The 25,780-nt window shown below is 53.0% G+C and overlaps 1 protein-coding gene and 2 gene segments (V, D, J or C); all 3 read left to right on the forward strand.

The window, feature by feature from the left end:
* Window positions 1-1,724: 1,724 nt before the first annotated feature.
* On the forward strand, window positions 1,725-4,327 carry LOC138727967 (Ig lambda chain V-1 region-like). The segment is given in 2 exon segments: window positions 1,725-1,796; window positions 3,982-4,327. Coding segments are annotated over 2 exon segments (405 nt in total).
* Window positions 4,328-4,364: 37 nt separating this feature from the next.
* LOC138728153 (Ig lambda chain V-1 region-like) lies at window positions 4,365-4,999 on the forward strand. The segment is given in 2 exon segments: window positions 4,365-4,413; window positions 4,686-4,999. Coding segments are annotated over 2 exon segments (363 nt in total).
* A 367-nt stretch (window positions 5,000-5,366) lies between these two features.
* LOC138728154 (uncharacterized) lies at window positions 5,367-23,115 on the forward strand. Its single transcript, XM_069871254.1, is given in 7 exon segments — window positions 5,367-5,430; window positions 19,327-19,629; window positions 20,065-20,377; window positions 20,530-20,832; window positions 20,972-21,110; window positions 21,112-21,274; window positions 22,757-23,115. Coding segments are annotated over 7 exon segments (1,626 nt in total). The 5' UTR covers window positions 5,367-5,384.
* Window positions 23,116-25,780: the final 2,665 nt, after the last annotated feature.

Genomic DNA, 25,780 nt, shown 5'->3' on the forward strand with positions numbered 1-25,780 from the left:
TCTGAAAGGTAAAGGGGGCTGGAATTTGGTGGGGGAGGGATGAAAGCTGCAGTTTGCTTGCTGAAGCACAGCCAGGAGACCTTTGAGCATCTGTCAGAGGTGTCCAAGGATGCTGCTAGGGCAGAGGTATCCCATCTCCTGCTTAGGTGCAGCGTGGAAAAGCAGAGGTGGATCTGGGAAGTGTGGTGTGGAGAGCTCTGCGTGGCAGGCTGAGCCTTTACCCTCATGCTCCAGAGCGGAGGCCAGAGTGCTTCTCATCCCCATGGTGCCGGGAAGAGGTGGCTGTATTGGTGCTCCTGGAGCAAGCAAGGTCCCTGGCCCAGAAGGAGTTGGAGCAACGTCCTGGAGCAGGCAGGGGCTGCTGGTGTGATGCTGCAGCCTTGGGCTGGGTGAGGAGCCCTGCTGGAAGCGCCTGCAGCGCTAAGGGAAGGGGGACTGGAGGAGCTGTGCTGCGGCAGGGAGGTGGGAGGGTGGGTGGTGCCCAAGCTGCAGAAGATGCTTCAGTAAGGCCGTGCAGAAAAACACTCCTGAGTTCCCTTGACATGAGCCTTGTCTAAGGTTGCCAAAACCAGAGACATGAAGCATTTGCCCAGGCACTTGGATCCAGCTCTCAGTCCTGTGGCTCCTTAAGAAACTCGACTGTGGAGCCCTGGTGTGAGGGAGGAACAGGTTGGATGGTCACACCTGAGTGGCCCAGGAAGCAGCAACCCCGAAGAACCTTGGTGCCTCTGGTGGGCCAGAGCTGTGCCAGGGGCAGCCAGGGACATTGGGGACCAGGTTTCCATGGAGGGGCTGTGATGGGGCAGTGAGAGCTTAAATGGGAGTCAGGGTCCCCAGTACAGCCCTACCAGAGTAAGGACACCAAGCAGTTGGGATCACACCATGGGCTGGGCCCCTCTCCTCCACGTGGTTCTTGCCCACAGTTAAGGTGCCTTGGCCAGATTCACTCTTCTTGGCCTGCTCCATTGGGCACAGTGTTCTCATCTGTGTCCCACAGCCCGAGGAGCTCTGTGTTCGTGGAGCATTGGCTCACTGCCATCTTCTCTCCTGTCCCTCTCCAGGATCCCTGGTCCAGGCAGCACTGACTCAGCCGTCCTCGGTGTCAGTGAAGCCGGGAGAAAAAGTACAGATCACCTGCTCAGGGAGCAGAAACGGCTACTATGCCTGGTTCCAGCAGAAGGTTCCTGGCATGGCCCCTGTCACTGTGATCTATGAAAACACCAAGAGACCCTCGGACATCCCTTCGCAATTCTCTGGATCCAAGTCTGGCTCCACAGCCACGTTAACCATCACTGGGGTCCGACCCGAGGACGAGGCTGTCTATTACTGTGGGAACTACGACAGCAGCATTAGTGCTGGTCAGGGTGACCCCGACACTGAGTCACGTTAAGTGAGATAAAAACCGTGGAGACAAAATAAAGTCTCCTTCGGTTCTTCCTTGTACCTCCATGGCTGTAGGCATGAGACAAGCTCCTGTCCTCACCAAGGCAAGGCCGGAGAGCTCAGCAGGCATGTTGGGGCAGGAGAAGGAACCCAGGGAGCATCAGCTGAGAGTGACCTTGGTGCCTTTGTGGGGCCAGAGCTGTGCCCGCTGTGGGCAAGGGGAGCGCTGGGCAGGGGCTGCCAGGGAACGTTGGGGACAGCATTAGCATGGAGGGGCTGTGCCTGGGCGTGCAGGGGCTTAAAAGGCAGTTTGGACCCACAGCACAACCTCATCAGCGTGGGGATGCAGAGCTGGTGGGAGTGCACCATGGCCTGGGCCCCTCTCCTCCTCGCGGTGCTCGCCCACAGCTCAGGTGCCGTGACTAGACTCGCTGCGCACAGCCTGGGCCTTTGGGCACAGGGGTCTCATCCAGATCTCGCTGCCCGTGGAGGCCTGTGCTCGTGGGACACTGACTGACTCCTTCTTCTCGTTTCTCTCCTCTCCCTCTCCAGGTTCCCTGGTCCAGGCAGCGCTGACTCAGCCGTCGTCGGTGTCAGTGAAGCTGGGAGAAACCGTCAAGATCACCTGCACGGGGGGTGACAGCAGCTACAGCTATGGCTGGTACCAGCAGAAGGTTCCTGGCACGGCCCCTGTCACTGTGATCTACTACAATGACAAGAGACCCTCGGACATCCCTTCGCGATTCTCCGGATCCAAGTCTGGCTCCACGGCCACGTTAACCATCACTGGGGTCCAACCCGAGGACGAGGCTGTCTATTACTGTGCGAACTACGACAGCAGCAGCGGTGGCTTTGGTGTCTTCCGTAATGAGCGACAGGGAGTGAGAGACAGACACCAGACTCAAAGGAAAGTTTACATCCCTTCTCCCGTCTGACCAAACAGCTGTTTCCCCTGCCTGAACATAACTTTGTATGTACTCTTTTTCATTTCCCAGAGCACTTGGAGTCTGGGGACCGTTGTGCTTTTCTCTACAAAATGCACTGTGTGGCCTTGTCACCCCCCACCTCTTACGACTGACAATCCACTCCTCCTGCTTCTGCCAGAGCTGCCTCTGTGCTGGGATGTGTCAGGCTGGGGTCTCTCCCCAGGGTTGCTGTGCAGGGTCCCTTCTCCTGGCACGCTGGCATTGCCTCTCCTCCTGCCCAGGGATCCACCCCATGGGCGAGGGGGCACAGTGCTGGTGGGATTGCACCATGGCCTGGGCGAATCTCCTCCTCGAGGTGCTCGCCCACAGCTCAGGTGCTCTGGCCAGGCTCACTGCGCCTGGACGTGGGCTTTGGGCACAGGGGACTCATCCAGGCCCTGCTGCCTGAGGAGGTCTGTGTTCATTGAGCACTGGCTGACCCCTCCTTCTCCCATCTCTCCTCTCCCTCTCCAGGTTCCCTGGTCCAGGCAGCGCTGACTCAGCCGTCCTCGGTGTCAGTGAAGCCGGGAGAAAACGTCCAGATTACCTGCACGGGGAGCAGCTATGGTTATGGCTGGTACCAGCAGAAGGTTCCTGGCACGGCCCCTGTCACTGTGATCTATGCTAATGACAAGAGACCCTCGGACATCCCTTCGCGGTTCTCCGGATCTGCGTCTGGCTCCACGGGCACGTTAACCATCACTGGGGTCCAAGCCGACGACGAGGCTGTCTATTACTGTGGTGGCTGGGACAGCAGATCACATGCAGGTGTCCGCAGGGTGGCCGTGGTTGGATGCTCTGGGTCAGACAGCGTCACTGTGCTGTGCATGGGTGTCAGCGACCCTGATGGTGATGCTGGAGGATGGGGAAGTGGCACAGCTCCAGGTAGGACAAGCCTGTGGAGCAGCTGGTTGCTCCTGCCCTCCAAATATCGTCCTCTGTGTCTGGTGCCGTGGCCCAGAGAGGCTGGGAGAAAGCTGCCGTCATCTCCGGGTGTGCCTGGTCTCCTTTTGCGCTCCGGGCTGATGCCCACCCTGCTCTGGCGACAGCAACTGTGCCCAAGGTCCCTGTGACTGTGTGAGAGGCTCACCCTGCGAGCACGAGGAGCCTTGGGCTGTGTCCCCTGCAGAAGCCGTGCAGGTTGTAGCAGGGTCTGAGGTGTCTCTGGCATTGGTGGAAGCTGTGGTAGGGGTGGGGGCCAGCGTGGGCAGAGGTCTGTGCCAGGTTCTGCTCTCAGTGCTGTCCCTGAGGACCTTCTTGTCCCCACAGGGTGTCAGTGTGGCCCCGCAGCACAGTGTGAGGCTCCCCGGGCAGCCAGAGGGCAGAGGGTGTGTAGACAGCCAGGTGCCAGCGTGCAACCCCTGGTGCTGGGCAGTGCCAGCAGAGCCCTTGGAGGCTGTTGGGGTCCATGCTGTTGTCCCGTGCAGGAACTGGCACTGGGTGGGCCCTGGCTGGGTGCAGAGCTCAGCAGCCGTGTTGGGGTGGGAGCAGGAACCCAGGGAGCATCAGCCCAGAGTGACCTTGGTGCCTTTGATGGGCTAGAGCCATGCACTGGGCCAGTGGCTAGGGAGGTCTGTGCTCATGCGGCCCTGGCTGAGTCCCCTCTTGTCCCCTCTCTCCTCTCCCTCTCCAGGTTCCCTGGTCCAGGCAGCACTGACTCAGCCGTCCTCGGTGTCAGCAAACCTCGGACAAAACGTCCAGATCACCCGCACGGGGAGCACCAACAGCTATGGCTGGTACCAGCAGAAGGTTCCTGGCACGGCCCCTGTCACTGTGATCTATGCTAATGACAAGAGACCCTCGGACATCCCTTCACGATTCTCCGGATCCAAGTCTGGCTCCACGGCCACGTTAACCATCACTGGGGTCCAAGCCGACGACGAGGCTGTCTATTACTGTGCGAACTGGGACAGCAGCAGTGGCAACTTTGATGTCGGAGGCAGAGACCAAGCCAGTTCTCCCTCCTGACCGAACAGTTGTGCCTGGGGGTCCGAGGCAAGTTCTTGACACTTTTGCATGGCCGTGGTTGTGAATTGCCTCCCTGTTGTGTCTCAGAGCACTGGAGGTAACTTTGTGTCTGGACACCATTGCGCTTTTCTCTACAAAATTCACAGCATGGCTTGTCACACACCCCACTACCTCTTGCTACCAATGACCAGGTCCTCATGCTTCCTCTGTGCTGGGATGAGCTGGGCTTGAATGTTCTGTAATACTCCTGTGCCTGTGTCAGATCCATTGTCTTCGGACCGTGGCATTACCTGTCTTCATGCCCAGAGAGGTCTGTGCTCGTTGGCTGGTGGCTGACTCCCTTCTCCCCTCTCTCCTCTCCTTCTCCAGGTTCCCTGGTCCAGGCAGCAGTGACTCAGCCGTCCTCAGTATCAGCAAACCTGGGACAAAATGTCCAGATCACCTGCTCTGGGGTTAGCAGCAACTGGGATTACTATGGCTGGTACCAGCAGAAGGTTCCTGGCACGGCCCCTGTCACTGTGATCTACAGCAACACCAACAGACCCTCAGACATCCCTTCGCGATTCTCTGGATCCTTGTCTGGCTCCACGGGCACGTTAACCATCACTGGGGTCCAAGCCGAGGACGAGGCTGTTTATTACTGTGGGAACAGGGACAGCAGCAGCGGCAACTTTGATGTCTGAGGCAGAGACCAAAACAGTTCTCCCTCCTGACCAAACACTTGTGCCTCGGGGGCTGAGGCAAGAGCTTGACGCTTCTGCATGGCCGTGGTTGTGAATCGCCTCCTGTTGTGTCTCAGAGCACTGGAGGTAACTTTGTGTCTGGGGACCATTGTGCTTTTCTCTACAAAATGCACTGTGTGGCCTTGTCACCCCCCACCTCTTACGACTGACAATCCACTCCTCCTGCTTCTGCCAGAGCTGCCTCTGTGCTGGGATGTGTCAGGCTGGGGTCTCTCCCCAGGGTTGCTGTGCAGGGTCCCTTCTCCTGGCTCGCTGGCATTGCCTCTCCTCCTGCCCAGGGATCCACCCCATGGGCGAGGGGGCACAGTGCTGGTGGGATTGCACCATGGCCTGGGCGAATCTCCTCCTCGAGGTGCTCGCCCACAGCTCAGGTGCTCTGGCCAGGCTCACTGCGCCTGGACGTGGGCTTTGGGCACAGGGGTCTCATCCAGGCCCTGCTGCCTGAGGAGGTCTGTGTTCATGGAGCACTGGCTGACCCCTCCTTCTCCCCTCTCTCCTCTCCCTCTCCAGGTTCCCTGGTCCAGGCAGCGCTGACTCAGCCGTCCTCGGTGTCAGTGAAGCCGGGAGAAAACGTCCAGATCACCTGCACGGGGAGCAGCTATGGTTATGGCTGGTACCAGCAGAAGGTTCCTGGCACGGCCCCTGTCACTGTGATCTATGCTAATGACAAGAGACCCTCGGACATCCCTTCGCGGTTCTCCGGATCTGCGTCTGGCTCCACGGGCACGTTAACCATCACTGGGGTCCAAGCCGACGACGAGGCTGTCTATTACTGTGGTGGCTGGGACAGCAGATCACATGCAGGTGCCCACAGGGTGGCCGTGGTTGGATGCTCTGGGTCAGACAGCGTCACTGTGCTGTGCATGGGTGTCAGCGACCCTGATGGTGTTGCTGGAGGATGGGGAAGTGGCACAGCTCCAGGTAGGACAAGCCTGTGGAGCAGCTGGTTGCTCCTGCCCTCCAAATATCGTCCTCTGTGTCTGGTGCCGTGAGGAGAACTATTAGACATTCTGGGGGCCTGAAAGGGTCAAAGACAGAATAATGAAAGCCAAGAGCCTGGAGAGCAATATTCTGTCTGGCCTGAAAGGGTCAGGAACAGAGTATCATGCCAACAACAAAGCTGCTCCTCCTGAAAGGGAGGTTGTGGACTATCAGGGCTCTTGGCAACATGCTTAGCTTCTCATCATTCCAGGGCCCGAGTTAAATATATTTCAAGAACACCTGCAGGTCTAAGATAAGACCAGCACAAACAGAAGAATGTGTGAATCCTTGAACAGACACGTAGTCCCTCACTTGTAGAACTTACATAACTTGTATTCTCACGGTAAGAATAGCAGTAATGTAAACAGCGCACTCAAGCTTGGTAGAAACTGACAAGCTCTCCCAGGAGAGTATAAAAACTCTGGTTGAGGAATAAAGATTTGCTACTTGCCACCAGAGCAGTAGTCCGTCTAGTCTCTCTAAGACGTCCCTGTGAGCTGGTCTCCGTCATTTGGTGCCGAAACCCGGGATACTCGGTTGCTAAAGGACAGGACGTCGCTCGCCTTCACGAGCCGCGGTTGGTAAGTTGAAATCGAGGGCGAGGACAAGGGATTTTGAGGCAGACGAAAGAAAAGAGAAAGAGAGAGAAGAATAGAAAGAAAGAGAAAAGGAAAAAAGAGAAGAATAATAGAAAAAAAAAAAAAAAAAAAAAAATGGGCATTGCTTTCAGTAATGAACGTAACATCTTTGCAAGTATGTTAAAGTCCCTGCTTTGTGCTAGGGGGGTAAAAGTTACAAGAAAACAAGTTGATCATTTTTTAGATTTCGTACAAGAAGTTTGTCCATGGTTTCCTAAAGACGGTACAATTAATACTGAAACTTGGAATAAGGTAGGAGATAAGATTCAAAGCTATTATACTATTCATGGGCCTGAAAAGGTCCCTATTGATGCCTTCACCTTGTGGTCTCTGGTTAAAGAATGTTTAAGAGGAGACACAGGTGATGAAAAGTGGGTAAGAGAAACGCGCTCCTCCATTAAACGACTGTATCCTTCGCTTCCCTGTTCTAAGTCTCTGGATGCTTTTCCACCCCCCCCACCCCCCCCCCCGGGGTCACGGAGCTCCTCTCCAGCCGCTCACCACCACCACTGCCGCCACGAAACGAAGTGGTGCTGCAATCGTCTGCACTTCACACAATACCACGGAACGTAAACGGACCATTGGGGGGTGGCTTTACTAACTTGTAATTAGAATGATTGTCAATAATTCGATTGGGAATCTTTGTTTTACCTGGGGTCATTAATGCAGGCTGTACTGGAACGATTTAAGCAAGAGTATGGATGCTGTCTCCACTAGTGTTATGAACACCATTTCCACTAGTATTAATACCAACAGATAGCCGAATAGTGTATTTAATTTTATTCAAAGCAATTGTGTTCCAAGCTGACTCTGTAGAGCATGACTCACAAAGATTTGAGTCCACTAGAATCCCTGAAATACATTTGGCTTAGTCCCTATAAACTCAGCCTCTTATGTTGAAATGTAGTGTAACCCTTAGTTGTGCACGTTCCACTAATCTTGTGGGGGAGAGATGTGTTAAATACAATGGGAATAGACATTGGAATCATGAACGAGTGAAAAATTGGGTACATTTCAAAATTTAGTGGAAGAGCAAATAGATCACGGGCATACAGTCCCATTTAATAGTCCTTGGAACATACCCGTATTTGTAATAAAAAAGAAATCTAGAAAATGGCATTTATTACATGACTTTTCTAGACAAACTACAAGAGACTCTAGATAAGCAAGCAGACAATATCACCGCTAGATAAGTGTTGCTTAAACGATCAGCCTAAAAGAATGCAAAGATGGACTTTGTGCATTGTTAATTGCATGATCACCTGTTACAAAGATTGCTTGTTTTACCAGAATTGACTGATGCCGACTTTATGAGAGCGATGCAAGTAATAGCTTGAATGCCTACGCCTTCTGACTTTATATCAAAGGGCACTAGAATCATTCAACTGATTTGTTTTTCAGCAGTTGCACCCCATGAAGAGACAGAGGCTGTGGTTCAACTGACCAGTCCGTGATTCTATCAATACAGAAACTACAAAAGATTACCATAAGTGAAATATTTGTTAGACAATCGACATAAGCCTTATTAGATAATGCATCTACGTAATTTAAGTGTTGTATGTTCCCGGTACCATGTGTAATTTAAACATCCGTAACATGGAAAAATTGTGGATCCAATAGTAATAACCAACATTGTATGAATGTATTCAGCTAGCTGAGAAATGAGTGGGTGTGCGTGTGTGTGTTTGAAGCGCTTCAAACGTTTGTAAGACTTAAAAATTGGTTTTGATTAACCTTGAAAATATATCTCTGGGACCTTTCAATCTCAAATGTCCACTAAGCCGGCAAACAGGTAGATTTACCTGGAGATCTTTGGAATGAAAGGCTTCAGAAGGAAAAGTTTTAAAATACCTAGTAAAAGAAAAAAGTTTTAAAATGCCTACCAAAACATGCAGCTGTATGCGTGTGAGTGCCCCCCCCACCCCCTGCCCTCCCACCCTTCCCTTTCCTTTCTAAGTTTTTTTTTCTTTCAGCTTTGCAGCAGTCTAAAGGAGTTAACGGTGTTATCTTTCTAGGAAAATGTTGTGAGAACGCTCTGCATTCCACTGTTGCTCGTCAGCAATTGCTGGGTCCTAGTGCAGACAACCTTTAGAGATAATTGAAGCAATAATAGACGAAAATTCAAAAGCTTCATTACAAATTATTGAGTGGATATTTTGCCACATTAACCCCAAAAACTATATTCACTAAAATTGAAATGATTATAATGATAATCACTAAAGGAAGAAAAAGAAGTGTTCAGTTATTAGGCCAAGGCTCAACAACCATTTATATCACAATGATAAATGAATATGCTAAGTGCTGCATAGCAAATATTTTGAATTTATAAGTAGATCTAATAGATTATCCAGAAAGTATTGACATCCATTTACCCAGTCATGGCGTTATTGAACCATCTACTTCTCCATGGAATTCTCCTATATTTGTAGTGAAAAAGAAAACAGGTAAATGGAGATTATTGCAAGATCTTCGGGCAGTAAATAAGGCCATGCATCCTATGGGTGCTCTGCAACCTGGGCTACCTAGCCTTATGGCAATACCACCAAATTATCAGAAAATAATAATTGATTTAAAGGACTGTTTTTATACAATATTGTTAGATCCCGATGATCGCCAGAGATTTGCTTTCAGCGTTCCTTCTGTCAATTACAGTGAACCTATGGACCGATATCAATGGAAAGTTTTACCTCAAGGTATGGCTAATAGTCCCACTTTATGTCAGAAATTTGTAAACAAAAGTCTTGAACAAACTAGATTGTGTTTTCCAACATTAATTTGCATTCACTATATGGATGATATTTTGTTGGCTGCTGAATCTGTGGAATTACTGACAGCAGCCTATTCTCATATGGAACAACAATTGGAGCGAAATGGGCTGAAGATAGCCCAAGATAAAATACAGCGAACTTTTCCTTTTAAATACCTAGGATTTCAATTGTATCCTAAGTATTTTGCACCACAGAAAATTGCTCTTTCAGTACGACAATTAACAACCTTGAATGATTTCCAAAAACTTTTAGGTGACATCAATTGGATACGGCCGTTTCTGAAACTCACCACTTCAGACCTCAGCCCTTTATTTAAGATATTGGAAGGAAACCCTGACCCTAATTCCCCTCGTGGCCTGACTGAGGAAGCCTCTCAAGCCTTGACAAAAGTAGAAAAGGCCATGACAGATGCGAGATTAAATTACGCTGACATAAATAAGCCTTGGGAATTAATTATTCTTCCCACTAAATTATCCTCTACAGGAGTATTGTATCAGGATGGAATCCTCTGTTGGATTCATGGCCGTCATGGTCAGAATGTTGTCTTAAAATCGTACCCCCATAAAGTTGCAGAGTGTGTGCAACAAGGTCGAAAATTAAGTATAACTTATCTTGGAAAAGAGCCAGTAAAAATAATCTTGCCTTATAAACCTGATCAAATTACATGGTTGCTCAATATGACGGATGACTTTGCCTTATCCCTTGCAAATTTTCCAGGACAAATATCTAACAAGTACCCATTAAACAAATTACTCAGTTTTGCAACATATCACTCTATTGTTTTTCCCAAAATTGTAAAACAAGCACCTTTACAGGATGCTTTGACTGTATATACTGACGGATCTTCAAATGGTCGTGCTGTACTATTATCACCACCTGATCATTTTGTTTGGATTTTACAGGATGTTTCTGCACAAATGGCTGAACTATATGCTGTTTACCAGGCATTACTGAAATATGCGCAACCTTTGAACATTATTACTGATAGTTTGTATATTGTACAGGCTCTGTGTATGCTTGAAACAGTACCAATGATACATTCTAAGGTAACTTTCATTCAACAGCACTTAAGTCTTATACAGTCCCTGTTGCTGCAAAGGGACTGCCCGGTTTTTGTGGGGCACATTCGTAGTCATTCTAATCTGCCTGGTCCTATGGCACAAGGCAATCAATTAGCTGATGATCTGACAAAACCGCAAGTATATAATATATGTAAGGCTAAACAACTCCATGAATTACATCACTTATCTGCCCGTACCTTAAGAAAAATGTGTAATATTACACGAGAACAAGCACGATTGATCGTTAAAGATTGCTCCTCTTGTGCTCCATTACTGCCTGCCCCTCACTACGGCGTTAACCCTAGAGGCTTGTTGCCTAATGATTTATGGCAAATGGACGTTACTCATATTCCAGCTTTTGGGAAACTTTCGTATGTTCATGTCACCATAGACACTTTTTCACATTTTTCCGTTGCATCTGCTCTGTCAGGGGAGAAATTATCGCACGTATGTACACATTTACTTCATTGCTTTAGTGTTATGGGGATTCCGAAAACGATAAAAACTGACAACGGCCCTGCCTACATTAGTCAAGGATTCAAAACCTTTTGTCAACAATTTTCTATTCAACACAAGACAGGCATTCCGTATAACCCACAAGGACAAGGTATAGTTGAGAAATACAATCACCTTCTAAAAACTCAAATTAATAAACTAAAAAGGGGGACATGGGGAATAAAGGATACCCCATTTTCCTTATTATCACATGCCTTATTTGTTCTGAATTTTTTTACATTGGACGAAGATGGTCAGTCTGCTGCTGACAGACATTGGGATTATAAAAATAACAATAAGCCTGAGATATATTGGAAAGATCCAATGGATGGAAAAATACGTGGTCCTGATCCGGTACTAATCTGGGGCAGAGGGTATGTTTGTGTTTTTCCAACAGATGAAACCTCACCCCGGTGGATTCCAGAACGGTGCGTCCGACATGCCAAAAACAAAAATGGGAAAGCGGCGGAGACGAATGAAAAGACTGTCGTTGAGCAGAGACTGGGAGACGAGGATCCGGTTGGTAGCAATGCTGCTGAGCACCCTATGGCTGATACAACACGGATGTAAGGCAGAAACCTATTGGGCTTTTGTCCCCAATCCTCCTGTTATCCATCCAGTTACATGGGAAGAACCAGTGGACATACCTGTATACAATAATCAGACTATATTTATGGGACAATATTCTGATAAACATATTATGGCCTTTTCAGCAAACTTTAACTTTTCTGGAAAAATAGATGGAAATCCAATGTGTTTTCAAACTAATCATACTGAATTATTGTGTGAAGAAGTGATTGTTCAGCATGATTGGGATACTGATGTGTCGGCAGGGATTCATTGGGCTTTAGATTTTTATTATCCAAATCTTACGAATGGAAGTAAAGGTTCTGGAGTACCCCCTCCGCATATTCCCCCATGTCGAAATTTATCTCCTCCACAGATGGATTTTGCACCATCTTGGAGAGTGTGTCACGCTAATGAAACAACATGTTCAAATACATCTCTATGTGACTGGAATATAATTAATAAACAATTGCGGCCAATAAATTTAGTTTCTGGAATATGGACAAAAAATAATCGTACATTCTATTCTAATCTATGGAAGGCTGTTGCCGCCATGGGAAAAGTTAAGGCAAAAAAACTAAATATTACATGGACTCAAATAGGATCAGTATGGGCAATGGGAGAGACACAAAATGTCATTGAGTTTTATATGCGGGCTTGTGTTCCAGAACCTTATGCGTTCCTAAGTGGAATGTTGACCATTATTAATAATACAGTTAATTGTACCAACTGTCAAATTTCCAATTGCATAAACAGCACTAGTGATTCCTTTTTATTGGTAAAACAGCCTGATTATGTGTATTTACCTGTCAATCTATCGCAAAACTGGTATGCGGATAGAGGATCAGAAATATTGGAAAAGGCAACGCAGCAACTCATGCACCGGCATAAGAGAATGATTGGACTAATAATAGCAGGAATTACAGCCTTAATTACTGCTATTACTGTAACAACAGTAGCCTCCATTTCTTTGACCACAAGTATTCAAACAGCCACGTATGTCAATGAGCTATCAATAAACATATCAAAGGCATTCCAAAATCAAATCAATTGGGATGAGAAAATTGAACTACGTTTGAATTCACTTAAAGATACTGTTGATATTATGGGGAGACAATTGCAGATCTTAGCAACTCGAGAATCCCTTTTGTGCCATGCAAAGTATCGTACTATTTGTGTAACTCCAGTGAAATATAATTGCACTGTATTCTCATGGCAGAAAGTCCAAAGTCACTTACAAGGCATTTGGGATAATGCCAATACTTCCTTGGACCTGGACGAATTGAGGCAACATATTCAAGATATGTTAAATTCTCATAAGATAGATCTATCTGTAGCTGAACAGACAGAAACTTTTGTCAATGCTTTAAAATCTGCTTTTCCGTCTTTTGAATCTTTCAAACAAGGGATTTATGGCCTGATAATAATTGCTGTTGTAATCTTGTTGGGACTACTTGTCTGTCCATATGTACTAAGACTTATCATAAAACAATTCCGACAAGTAATAGTAGATTTGAGAAAAATTAAATTGGAACATATTAGAGACAAGCCAATACCACTTTCAATTTAACAAATAAGAAAGGGTGGAATGAGGAGAACTATTAGACATTCTGGGGGCCTGAAAGGGTCAAAGACAGAATAATGAAAGCCAAGAGCCTGGAGAGCAATATTCTGTCTGGCCTGAAAGGGTCAGGAACAGAGTATCATGCCAACAACAAAGCTGCTCCTCCTGAAAGGGAGGTTGTGGACTATCAGGGCTCTTGGCAACATGCTTAGCTTCTCATCATTCCAGGGCCCGAGTTAAATATATTTCAAGAACACCTGCAGGTCTAAGATAAGACCAGCACAAACAGAAGAATGTGTGAATCCTTGAACAGACACGTAGTCCCTCACTTGTAGAACTTACATAACTTGTATTCTCACGGTAAGAATAGCAGTAATGTAAACAGCGCACTCAAGCTTGGTAGAAACTGACAAGCTCTCCCAGGAGAGTATAAAAACTCTGGTTGAGGAATAAAGATTTGCTACTTGCCACCAGAGCAGTAGTCCGTCTAGTCTCTCTAAGACGTCCCTGTGAGCTGGTCTCCGTCAGTGCCGTGGCCCAGAGAGGCTGGGAGAAAGCTGCCGTCATCTCCGGGTGTGCCTGGTCTCCTTTTGAGCTCCGGGCTGATGCCCACCCTGCTCTGGTGACAGCAACTGTGCCCAAGGTCCCTGTGACTGTGTAAGAGGCTCTCCCTGCGAGCACGAGGAGCCTTGGGCTGCGTCCCCTGCAGAAGCCGTGCAGGTTGTAGCAGGGTCTGAGGTGTCTCTGGCATTGGTGGAAGCTGTGGTAGGGGTGGGGGCCAGCGTGGGCAGAGGTCTGTGCCAGGTTCTGCTCTCAGTGCTGTCCCTGAGGACCTTCTTGTCCCCACAGGGTGTCAGTGTGGCCCCGCAGCACAGTGTGAGGCTCCCCGGGCAGCCAGAGGGCAGAGGGTGTGTAGACAGCCAGGTGCCAGCGTGCAACCCCTGGTGCTGGGCAGTGCCAGCAGAGCCCTTGGAGGCTGTTGGGGTCCATGCTGTTGTCCCGTGCAGGAACTGGCACTGGGTGGGCCCTGGCTGGGTGCAGAGCTCAGCAGCCGTGTTGGGGTGGGAGCAGGAACCCAGGGAGCATCAGCCCAGAGTGACCTTGGTGCCTTTGATGGGCTAGAGCCATGCACTGGGCCAGTGGCTAGGGAGGTCTGTGCTCATGCGGTCCTGGCTGAGTCCCCTCTTGTCCCCTCTCTCCTCTCCCTCTCCAGGTTCCCTGGTCCAGGCAGCACTGACTCAGCCGTCCTCGGTGTCAGCAAACCTCGGACAAAACGTCCAGATCACCCGCACGGGGAGCACCAACAGCTATGGCTGGTACCAGCAGAAGGTTCCTGGCACGGCCCCTGTCACTGTGATCTATGCTAATGACAAGAGACCCTCGGACATCCCTTCACGATTCTCCGGATCCAAGTCTGGCTCCACGGCCACGTTAACCATCACTGGGGTCCAAGCCGACGACGAGGCTGTCTATTACTGTGCGAACTGGGACAGCAGCAGTGGCAACTTTGATGTCGGAGGCAGAGACCAAGCCAGTTCTCCCTCCTGACCGAACAGTTGTGCCTGGGGGTCCGAGGCAAGTTCTTGACACTTTTGCATGGCCGTGGTTGTGAATTGCCTCCCTGTTGTGTCTCAGAGCACTGGAGGTAACTTTGTGTCTGGACACCATTGCGCTTTTCTCTACAAAATTCACAGCATGGCTTGTCACACACCCCACTACCTCTTGCTACCAATGACCAGGTCCTCATGCTTCCTCTGTGCTGGGATGAGCTGGGCTTGAATGTTCTGTAATACTCCTGTGCCTGTGTCAGATCCATTGTCTTCGGACCGTGGCATTACCTGTCTTCATGCCCAGAGAGGTCTGTGCTCGTTGGCTGGTGGCTGACTCCCTTCTCCCCTCTCTCCTCTCCTTCTCCAGGTTCCCTGGTCCAGGCAGCAGTGACTCAGCCGTCCTCAGTATCAGCAAACCTGGGACAAAATGTCCAGATCACCTGCTCTGGGGTTAGCAGCAACTGGGATTACTATGGCTGGTACCAGCAGAAGGTTCCTGGCACGGCCCCTGTCACTGTGATCTACAGCAACACCAACAGACCCTCAGACATCCCTTCGCGATTCTCTGGATCCTTGTCTGGCTCCACGGGCACGTTAACCATCACTGGGGTCCAAGCCGAGACGAGGCTGTTTATTACTGTGGTGGCTGGGACAGCAGATCACATGCAGGTGCCCGCAGGGTGGTCGTGGTTGTGTGCTCTGGGTCAGACAGCGTCACTGTGCTGTGCATGGGTGTCAGTGACCCTGATGGTGATGCTGGAGGATGGGGAAGTGGCACAGCTCCAGGTAGGACAAGCCTGTGGAGCAGCTGGTTGCTCCTGCCCTCCAAATATCGTCCTCTGTGTCTGGTGCCGTGGCCCAGAGAGGCTGGGAGAAAGCTGCCGTCATCTCCGGGTGTGCCTGGTCTCCTTTTGAGCTCCGGGCTGATGCCCACCCTGCTCTGGCGACAGCAACTGTGCCCAAGGTCCCTGTGACTGTGTGAGAGGCTCTCCCTGCGAGCACGAGGAGCCTTGGGCTGCGTCCCCTGCAGAAGCCGTGCAGGTTGTAGCAGGGTCTGAGGTGTCTCTGGCATTGGTGGAAGCTGTGGTAGGGGTGGGGGCCAGCGTGGGCAGAGGTCTGTGCCAGGTTCTGCTCTCAGTGCTGTCCCTGAGGACCTTCTTGTCCCCACAGGGTGTCAGTGTGGCCCCGCAGCACAGTGTGAGGCTCCCCGGGCAGCCAGAGGGCAGAGGGTGTGTAGACAGCCAGGTGCCAGCGTGCAACCCCTGGTGCTGGGCAGTGCCAGCAGAGCCCTTGGAGGCTGTTGGGGTCCATGCTGTTGTCCCGTGCAGGAACTGGCACTGGGTGGGCCCTGGCTGGGTGCAGAGCTCAGCAGCCGTGTTGGGGTGGGAGCAGGAACCCAGGGAGCATCAGCCCAGAGTGACCTTGGTGCCTTTGATGGGCTAGAGCCATGCACTGGGCCAGTGGCTAGGGAGGTCTGTGCTCATGCGGCCCTGGCTGAGTCCCCTCTTGTCCCCTCTCTCCTCTCCCTCTCCAGGTTCCCTGGTCCAGGCAGCACTGACTCAGCCGTCCTCGGTGTCAGCAAACCTCGGACAAAACGTCCAGATCACCCGCACGGGGAGCACCAACAGCTATGGCTGGTACCAGCAGAAGGTTCCTGGCACGGCCCCTGTCACTGTGATCTATGCTAATGACAAGAGACCCTCGGACATCCCTTCACGATTCTCCGGATCCAAGTCTGGCTCCACGGCCACGTTAACCATCACTGGGGTCCAAGCCGATGACGAGGCTGTCTATTTCTGTGCTAGCTGGGACGGCAGCAGTGATGCTGTTGTAGTGACACAGAAAGGTGGGGAAGTGAGGTCATGAAGAGTTAAAAATGGGTGGTGTTTTTCTCCTTTCTCCCTTAGAGCTGAGCAAGGCTGTCCCCATCTATATGGAAATGGAGATTCAGTCCTGCTATTGCTTCTGACTTCCCTCAGAGGACCCCAGGGCCCAGGTCTTGGGCTCTGTGTGTGGAGCTGTGGTCCTTCTGTGCCAGTAGAAGCTTTGGGCACAAGGGCTCTGATCCCATCCACTGCCTGCAGAGCTGTGCTTGAGGGACACAGGCTGACTCCCCTCTTGTCCCCTCTCTCCTCTCCCTCTCCAGGTTCCCTGGTCCAGGCAGCACTGACTCAGCCGTCCTCGGTGTCAGTGAACCTGGGACAAAATGTCCAGATCACCTGCTCCGGAGGTAGCAGCAGCTGGGGTGTTTATTATGGCTGGTACCAGCAGAAGGTTCCTGGCACGGCCCCTGTCACTGTGATCTACTGGAATGATAAGAGACCCTCGGACATCCCTTCGCGATTCTCCGGATCCAAGTCTGGCTCCACGGGCACGTTAACCATCACTGGGGTCCGACCCGAGGACGAGGGTGTCTATTACTGTGGCAGCTACGACAGCAGCTATGTTGGTAGCATGAAGCAATGGGGAATGATCCAGGAGTTTCCCACCACTCCAATGGCCTGTTAGACTTCTCTGCTGTCTCTGTTTCATGCTGGGACACGTCACCACTATGGCTCTGCCCGGTGCTGCCGGTGTCCTGGCTTGACCCAGGTCTTAGAGCCCCGGGTCCGTGCTCTGTCCGTCGCTGTCGTGTGGGGAGAGGATGACCCTCAGCAGCCCTGCTCCTGGCCCTTTCCCTCACTGCACGAGGACTCTCCTTGAGTCTGATACTTGCTCCCCAGCAGCCTCTCGCTCATCTCTGAAGGTGCCATGAGGTGGTTGCTGCCAAGCTTCTCCTTGGCCAAAGGTGTCTTGCCAGCACAGCTCTGTGCGAGCTCCAGCACAGAAACGTCCAGCAGCTCCTGCATCCAGAGGGCTCCGCCTGGAGCCGAGCAGCGTGGAGGGAGCTCGGTGCCGCTGGGCTGTTGCAGAGACGGTGGTGCTGCGGGCACGTCCAAGGCCTGGGAGAGGGAGGTGTGGGCAGAGGAGCCCTAGGTGCTGCCTGGGGTGCGGGGTTGCCAGCACAGCTGGGAGCAGGCTGAGGGAGCCCAGCTGGGCTGCACTGCAGCTGGGGAGCTTGTGGAGCTGCTCGGAGAGGACCTGCCTGGAGGGAGGTCTCTGCCCTGCTAGGAGGGGTTCAGCCTGCAGAAACCTTGGCCCCGTCGTGGATAGGCAGGACCGTGCTGCCAGCTGAGAAGCCAGCTCGAAGCTTCACCTTCCACCCCTGGGATAAGGAGTTTGGAGGAGCAGAGCCCTGCTGATGGGCAGCTTGGGCAGCTCGTCGTCTCCCCAGGGCTGCAGGCTAGGGGAGATTGTGGCTCCACGCCTGGGGATTCTGCCCACTGGGGCTGCCCAACAGGAACCACGACATGATCTAGAGATGGAGTGTGAGATGGCTGAGCTCCACTGGAGGACCCTGGGCTGAGCACCAGAACCTCTGCTCATTGAAGGCCGTGAGCAGGCAGGAGAATGCGTGGGCAGTGGGAAAGGCTGCAGTTGTACCTAGGGGAGAAAAATGGGAATGGAGGGATGGGTCCTGGTGTCTGGGTCTGTTAGGCAGAAAGGCGTTGCTGCTGCGCTGCGCCACGCCACGTGCCCAGCGCTGTCTGCAGCTGGTTCTGCCCCAGCTGGGCGGTCCAAGCAGGATCTGCCCCTGGACATGGGGTCAGATTTGCATGGAGGGCCCGTGCCCCAGGCGGGTCGGGGCTTAAAAGGCAATAAGGGTCCCTGGCACAACCCCATTGGTGCGGGGATGCAGAGCTGGTGGGATCACATCATGGCCTGGACCCCTCTCCTCCTTGTGGCTCTTGCCCACAGCTCAGGTGCCCTGGCCAGACTCACTGGGCCTTTGGGCACAGGGCTCTTATCCAGGTCCTGCTGCCCGTGGAGGTCTGTGCTCCTTGGACACTGGCTAACTCCCATCTTCTCCTCTCTTCTCTCCTTCTTCAGGTTTTCTGGTTCAGGCTGCACTGATTCAGCCACGCTCGATGTCAGCAAATCTGGGAGAAACCATTCAGATCACCTGCTCTGGGAGTGTCAACAACGAATATGGCTGGTACCAGCAGAAGGTACCTGGCACTGCCCCTGTCACTGTCATCTACAACACCACCAACATCCCTTCACGATTCTTCAGATCCTTGTCTGGCTCCACGGGCATGTTAACCATCAGTGAGATCCAAGATGGGGATGAGGCTGTATATTACTGTGCTGGCTGGGACAGCAGGTTCTATATTGCCCCAGTGACACAGAGCAATGGGGAAGTGATACAGAAAGCTCTCCCCATAGCAGGGGTCAGTTAGGTGTCTCTGCTGCCCGTGTTTGATGATGGGCCAGGTCTGCAAACATGGCTCTGCCCTTTGCTGCAGGTGGCTGTGCCTCGTGTTCTGGCTTGGCTGTCCCTTAGAGCCCCTGGTCTGTGCCTCATTTCTTGTCCTTTGAGGAGGATGGGATGGGATGGGATGGGATGGGATGGGATGGATGGGATGGGATGGGATGGGATGGGATGGGATGGGATGGGAGCTAAGTCCCTCTCCTCCTCACAGTTCAGGTGCCCTGGCCAGACCCATTGCACCTGGAAACCTGGGCACTCATCCCACAGCCTGAGGAGGTCTGTGCTCGTGGGGCACTGAGTGACTGTTATATTCTTTCCTCTCTCTCTCCAGGTTCCCTGGTCCAGGCAGCGCTGACTCAGCCGTCCTCGGTGTCAGCAAACCTGGGACAAAATGTCCAGATCACCTGCTCTGGGGGCAGCTACTATGGCTGGTTCCAGCAGAAGGTTCCTGGCACGGCCCCTGTCACTGTGATCTACAACAACGACAAGAGACCCTCGGACATCCCTTCGCGATTCTCCGGATCCAAGTCTGGCTCCACGGGCACGTTAACCATCACTGGGGTCCAACCCGAGGACGAGGCTGTCTATTACTGTGTCAGCTACGACAGCAGCAGCGGTGGCTTTGGTGTCTGCTGTAATAAGTAAAAGAGAGTGACAGACTCAAAAAGCAGAGGAAATTTTTCATCCCTTCTCCTTCCTGACTAGATATATGTTCCCTCTGCATGGCCATGACTTTGAATGAACTCCTTTTCTAGTTCAAGAGCGCAGGAGATGACTTGATGTTTAGGAACAATTTTGCTTTTCTCTACATAATTTACTGTGTGGCCTTGTCACCCGCCCCCCCCCCCCCCCCCCCCCCCCCCCATGTCTTACAACTCACAATCAGTTCTTCCTGCTTCTGCCCCTGTGCCGATGTGCTGGGGCTGGGATCTCCTCCCCTATGTCCTGTGCCAGGTCAGGTCCAGTCTACTGGGACCATGGCATTGCCTCTTTTCCTGCGCAGGGAGGGCTGTTCTTGTGGGGCACTGTCTGACCCCTGTCTTTTGCCCTCACCCTTCTTCCTTGCCAGGTTCCCTGGTCCAGGCAGCGCTGACTCAGCCGTCCTCAGTGTCAGTGAACCTGGGACAAAACGTCCAGATCACCTGCACGGGGAGCACCAACAGCTATGGCTGGTACCAGCAGAAGGTTCCTGGCACGGCCCCTGTCACTGTGATCTACTACAATGACAAGAGACCCTCGGACATCCCTTCGCGATTCTCCGGATCCAAGTCTGGCTCCACGGGCACATTAACCATCACTGGGGTCCAACCCGAGGACGAGGCTGTCTATTACTGTGCGAACTGGGACAGCAGCAGCGGTGGCTTTGGTGTCTTCCGTAACGAGTAACAGAGAGTGAGACACAGGCTCCAAAATCAGAGGAAATTTTTTATCCCTACTCTCTTCTAGCCGAACATTTCTGCCTGTTGGTCTGAGGCAAGTTCCTTTTCCCCTGCGTGAATGTAACTTTGAATGTACTCCTTTTCCTTTCCCAGAGCACTTGGAGTCTGGGGACCGTTGTGCTTTTCTCTACAAAATGCACTGTGTGGCCTTGTCACCCCCCACCTCTTACGACTGACAATCCACTCCTCCTGCTTCTGCCAGAGCTGCCTCTGTGCTGGGATGTGTCAGGCTGGGGTCTCTCCCCAGGGTTGCTGTGCAGGGTCCCTTCTCCTGGCACGCTGGCATTGCCTCTCCTCCTGCCCAGGGATCCACCCCATGGGCGAGGGGGCACAGTGCTGGTGGGATTGCACCATGGCCTGGGCGAATCTCCTCCTCGAGGTGCTCGCCCACAGCTCAGGTGCTCTGGCCAGGCTCACTGCGCCTGGACGTGAGCTTTGGGCACAGGGGTCTCATCCAGGCCCTACTGCCTGAGGAGGTCTGTGTTCATTGAGCACTGGCTGACCCCTCCTTCTCCCATCTCTCCTCTCCCTCTCCAGGTTCCCTGGTCCAGGCAGCGCTGACTCAGCCGTCCTCAGTGTCGGCGAAGCCGGGAGAAAACGTCCAGATCACCTGCTCTGGAGGTAGCTGCAGCTGGGGTGTTTCTTATGGCTGGTACCAGCAGAAGGTTCCTGGCACGGCCCCTGTCACTGTGATCTACTACAATGACAAGAGACCCTCGGACACCCCTTCGCGATTCTCCGGATCCAAGTCTGGCTCCACGGGCACGTTAACCATCACTGGGGTCCGACCCAAGGACGAGGGTGTCTATTACTGTGGCAGCTACGACAGCAGCTATGTTGGTAGCATGAAGCAATGGGGAATGATCCAGGAGTTTCCCACCACTCCAATGGCCTGTTAGACTTCTCTGCTGTCTCTGTTTCATGCTGGGGACACGTCACCACTATGGCTCTGCCCGGTGCTGCCGGTGTCCTGGCTTGACCCAGGTCTTAGAGCCCCGGGTCCGTGCTCTGTCCGTCGCTGTCGTGTGGGGAGAGGATGACCCTCAGCAGCCCTGCTCCTGGCCCTTTCCCTCACTGCACGAGGACTCTCCTTGAGTCTGATACTTGCTCCCCAGCAGCCTCTCGCTCGTCTCTGAAGGTGCCATGAGGTGGTTGCTGCCAAGCTTCTCCTTGGCCAAAGGTGTCTTGCCAGCACTGCTCTGTGCGAGCTCCAGCACAGAAACGTCCAGCAGCTCCTGCATCCAGAGGGCTCCGCCTGGAGCCGAGCAGCGTGGAGGGAGCTCGGTGCCGCTGGGCTGTTGCAGAGACGGTGGTGCTGCGGGCACGTCCAAGGCCTCGGAGAGGGAGGTGTGGGCAGAGGAGCCCTAGGTGCTGCCTGGGGTGCGGGGCTGCCAGCACAGCTGGGAGCAGGCTGAGGGAGCCCAGCTGGGCTGCACTGCAGCTGGGGAGCTTGTGGAGCTGCTCGGAGAGGACCTGCCTGGAGGGAGGTCTCTGCCCTGCTAGGAGGGGTTCAGCCTGCAGAAACCTTGGCCCAGTCGTGGATAGGCAGGACCGTGCTGCCAGCTGAGAAGCCAGCTCGAAGCTTCACCTTCCACCCCTGGGATAAGGAGTTTGGAGGAGCAGAGCCCTGCTGATGGGCAGCTTGGGCAGCTCGTCGTCTCCCCAGGGCTGCAGGCTAGGGGAGATTGTGGCTCCACGCCTGGGGATTCTGCCCACTGGGGCTGCCCAACAGGAACCACGACATGATCTAGAGATGGAGTGTGAGATGGCTGAGCTCCACTGGAGGACCCTGGGCTGAGCACCAGAACCTCTGCTCATTGAAGGCCGTGAGCAGGCAGGAGAATGCGTGGGCAGTGGGAAAGGCTGCAGTTGTACCTAGGGGAGAAAAATGGGAATGGAGGGATGGGTCCTGGTGTCTGGGTCTGTTAGGCAGAAAGGCGTTGCTGCTGCGCTGCGCCACGCCACGTGCCCAGCGCTGTCTGCAGCTGGTTCTGCCCCAGCTGGGCGGTCCAAGCAGGATCTGCCCCTGGACATGGGGTCAGATTTGCATGGAGGGCCCGTGCCCCAGGCGGGTCGGGGCTTAAAAGGCAATAAGGGTCCCTGGCACAACCCCATTGGTGCGGGGATGCGGAGCTGGTGGGATCACATCATGGCCTGGACCCCTCTCCTCCTTGTGGCTCTTGCCCACAGCTCAGGTGCCCTGGCCAGACTCACTGGGCCTTTGGGCACAGGGCTCTTATCCAGGTCCTGCTGCCCGTGGAGGTCTGTGCTCCTTGGACACTGGCTAACTCCCATCTTCTCCTCTCTTCTCTCCCTCTCCAGGTTTTCTGGTTCAGGCTGCACTGATTCAGCCACGCTCGATGTCAGCAAATCTGGGAGAAACCATTCAGATCACCTGCTCTAGGAGTGTCAACAACGAATATGGCTGGTATCAGCAGAAGGTACCTGGCACTGCCCCTGTCACTGTGATCTACAACACCAGCAGACCCTCGGGCATCCCTTCACAATTCTCTGGATCCTTGTCTGGCTCCATGGGCATGTTAATCATCGGTGGGATCCGTGCTGAGGATGAAGCTGTCTATTTCTGTGGTGGCTCAGACAGCATCATTGATTTTGCCCCAGTGACACAGAGCAATGGGGAAGTGATACAGAAACTGCTCACCCTTGCAGGGGCCAGTTAGGTGTCTCTGCTGCCCATGTTTGATGGCCGGCCAGGTCTCCAAACATGGCTCTGCGCTTTGCTGCAGGTGGCTCTGCCTCTTGTCCTGGCTCAGCTGTCCCTCATAGCCCCAGGTCCGTGCCTCATTTCTTGTCCTTTGAAGAGGATGGGATGGGATGGGATGGGATGGGATGGGATGGGATGGGATGGGATGGGATGGGATGGGATGGGATGATTCCACTGGAAGGAGCTTATAACACCAGCTCCTGCATATTGTGGAGTGCTGCTTTTTTTCAGCAGTGACATTCCCTGCATCCCCACAAGTGTGACGAGGCAGGGAGCACAGTGGGTGAGGGTGTGTGACGGGCAGGCTCTAGGCAGGGATCCTGGCCCCACGTGGGCTGTGTTTGTGTTATTGAGAGGCGTCAAATGGGCAATGGCTCCCAAGTGTCCTTGTCTCCCAGCTCTGTGCCCTGGACCACGGTGCTGGCAGGGACGGCCACATGCCATGGGCTGGGACAGGAGGGCATGGCCAGAGCTGCACCAAGGCCTCTGTGGCTCTGGGGTAAATGCTCCTGTGTGCTCCATGATGAGCCGTGCTCCCCTTCTTCTGAAGGTCACAGGTACTCATTGTTTGCTGATAATGTCAGCTGAGGAGTTGGAGGGATGAAAACATGAAAACGTGGGATCTGTGCTTGCCGGTCTCATGCTCTGAGCAGGGAATGTGTCTGTGTCTGCTCCATGCCTATGGACAATCCCTGCTGCACATTGGGTGTTGGGGCTGGGCTCAGAGTGGGATGGGAGGTGGGCAGAGGCCTGGGCAGGATCCAGCCCTGAGCACAGAGGTCAGATCTCTACAGGGTCCATGCCTGGGCAGGTGGGGCTTGAAAGAGTGTTGCAGTCCCTGGTACAACCCCATTGGTGAGGGAACCTGGAGCTGGTGGGATCACACTCTAGTCTGGGCCCCTCTCCTCCTTGTGAAGCAGCTCATCCACAGCTCAGACGCCTTGGCCACGGTCACTGTGCAAGTCTGTGGATGTTGGGCACACGGCTCTTGTGCGGTTCTGGCTGTCTAAGGAAGGTTGTGTTCATGGTACACTGGCTGACCCCCATCTTCTCCACTCTCCCTTCACTCTTCCCTGGTCCAGGCAGCACTGACTCCACCACCTTCGGTGTCAGTGAACCTGGGACAAACCATCCAGATCACCTGCTCCGGGGGTAGCAGCAACTGGGGTTATGTTATGGCTGGTACCAGCAAAAGGTGCCTGGCACTGCCCCTGTCACTGTGATCTACCATAGCAACAAGAGACCCTCGGACATCCCTTCACGATTCTCCGGAACCTGGCCTGGCTCCACAGGCACGTTAACCATCACTGGGGTCCAAGCCGAGGACGAGACTATTAATGTGGGTACTGGGACAGCAGCAGTGATGCTGCCAAGGTGACACAGAGCAGTGGGGAAATGATAATTAGGCATCTTTGCTGCCCCCCTTTGATGGTAAGCCAGGTCTTTACCATGGCCCTGCTCAGTGCTGCAGGTGGCTTTGTCTGGTGTGCTGACTCAACTGTCCCTTAGAGTCCTGGGTCTGTGACCTTCCTCTCTTTTGAGGAGCAGATGTGCAGGTCTTGGTAATGTTCCACTCGCCATTTTCACCTTTCCCAACCCTGGCATATAATCTGAGACCAATGCTTTCTTTTTCTGTGCCAGCTGGGATACCAGTGCAGGTCAGAGTCACGGTAACTCCCAGAAATGAGGAAATGTGACACAAACCCACTGTTGTCCCAGGGTTCCTCGGGTGCAGCCTACTGCTTCTGCTTGGGAGCAGTGCTGGAGCTGCTCATGTGCATGTGAGGTGGTTCCTGCTCTGGGGCAGGTGCTCTGCTCCAGCAAGTTCCTTCCACGCTGCCTGCAGGGAAACAGGAGAAGAGAGAAGGGCTGCAAGCTCCACCAGGGGAGGTTCAGGCTTGACATCAGGAAGAAGTTTTTCACAGAAAGGGTCATTGGGCACTGGAACAGGCTGCCCTGGGAGGTGGTGGAGTCACCTTCCCTGGAGGTGTTTAAGGAACGGGTGGATGAGGTGCTGAGGGCTATGGTTTAGTGATTAATAGGAATGGTTGGACTCAGTGATCCGGTGGGTTCTTTCCAACCTCATGGTTCTATGATTCTATGAAACAACCCCCACCCCCCAACCCCCCCCCGTTCTACCTGTGCCCATTGTTCTCTCTGTTCCCTGGGCACTTTGTTGAGGTCCACAATGAGGACAGGGAGGGGTGGTGGGTCTGGGGGCATTCCCATGGCCATGGCAGCTCTTGGGCTAGGCAACAAGGATGCCACAAACTCTGTGCCCTGTGTTGGAGCAGAGCCAGACGGGGGCTCCCTGATTGCTGCAAGCAGAGCCCCTGGGCTGCCCTGGCTCTGGCAGAGTTTGCTCAGTGCTGGCCCATGGGAGCCTTGACCATCTTGTGGGAAGGCATTGCTGGAGTCCCCGGGCTCAGTGCCAGACAGCTCCCCTCGTGCTGGGGAATGGTGACCTGGGAAGAGCAAAGGCCTGGGCTGGAAGGGGAAAAGTCAGGGCAGAAGAGCAACAAAGCAAGAGGTCACCTCAGGTGCTGGGGCTGGGAAAAGCCCCAGAACGGCTGGGGCTGAAGGTGCTTACGCAGGCTGTGTCATCCCAATACCTGCCTGGA

This window comes from Phaenicophaeus curvirostris, chromosome 17, assembly GCF_032191515.1.
Source record: "Phaenicophaeus curvirostris isolate KB17595 chromosome 17, BPBGC_Pcur_1.0, whole genome shotgun sequence".
Classification (NCBI taxonomy): domain Eukaryota; kingdom Metazoa; phylum Chordata; class Aves; order Cuculiformes; family Cuculidae; genus Phaenicophaeus; species Phaenicophaeus curvirostris.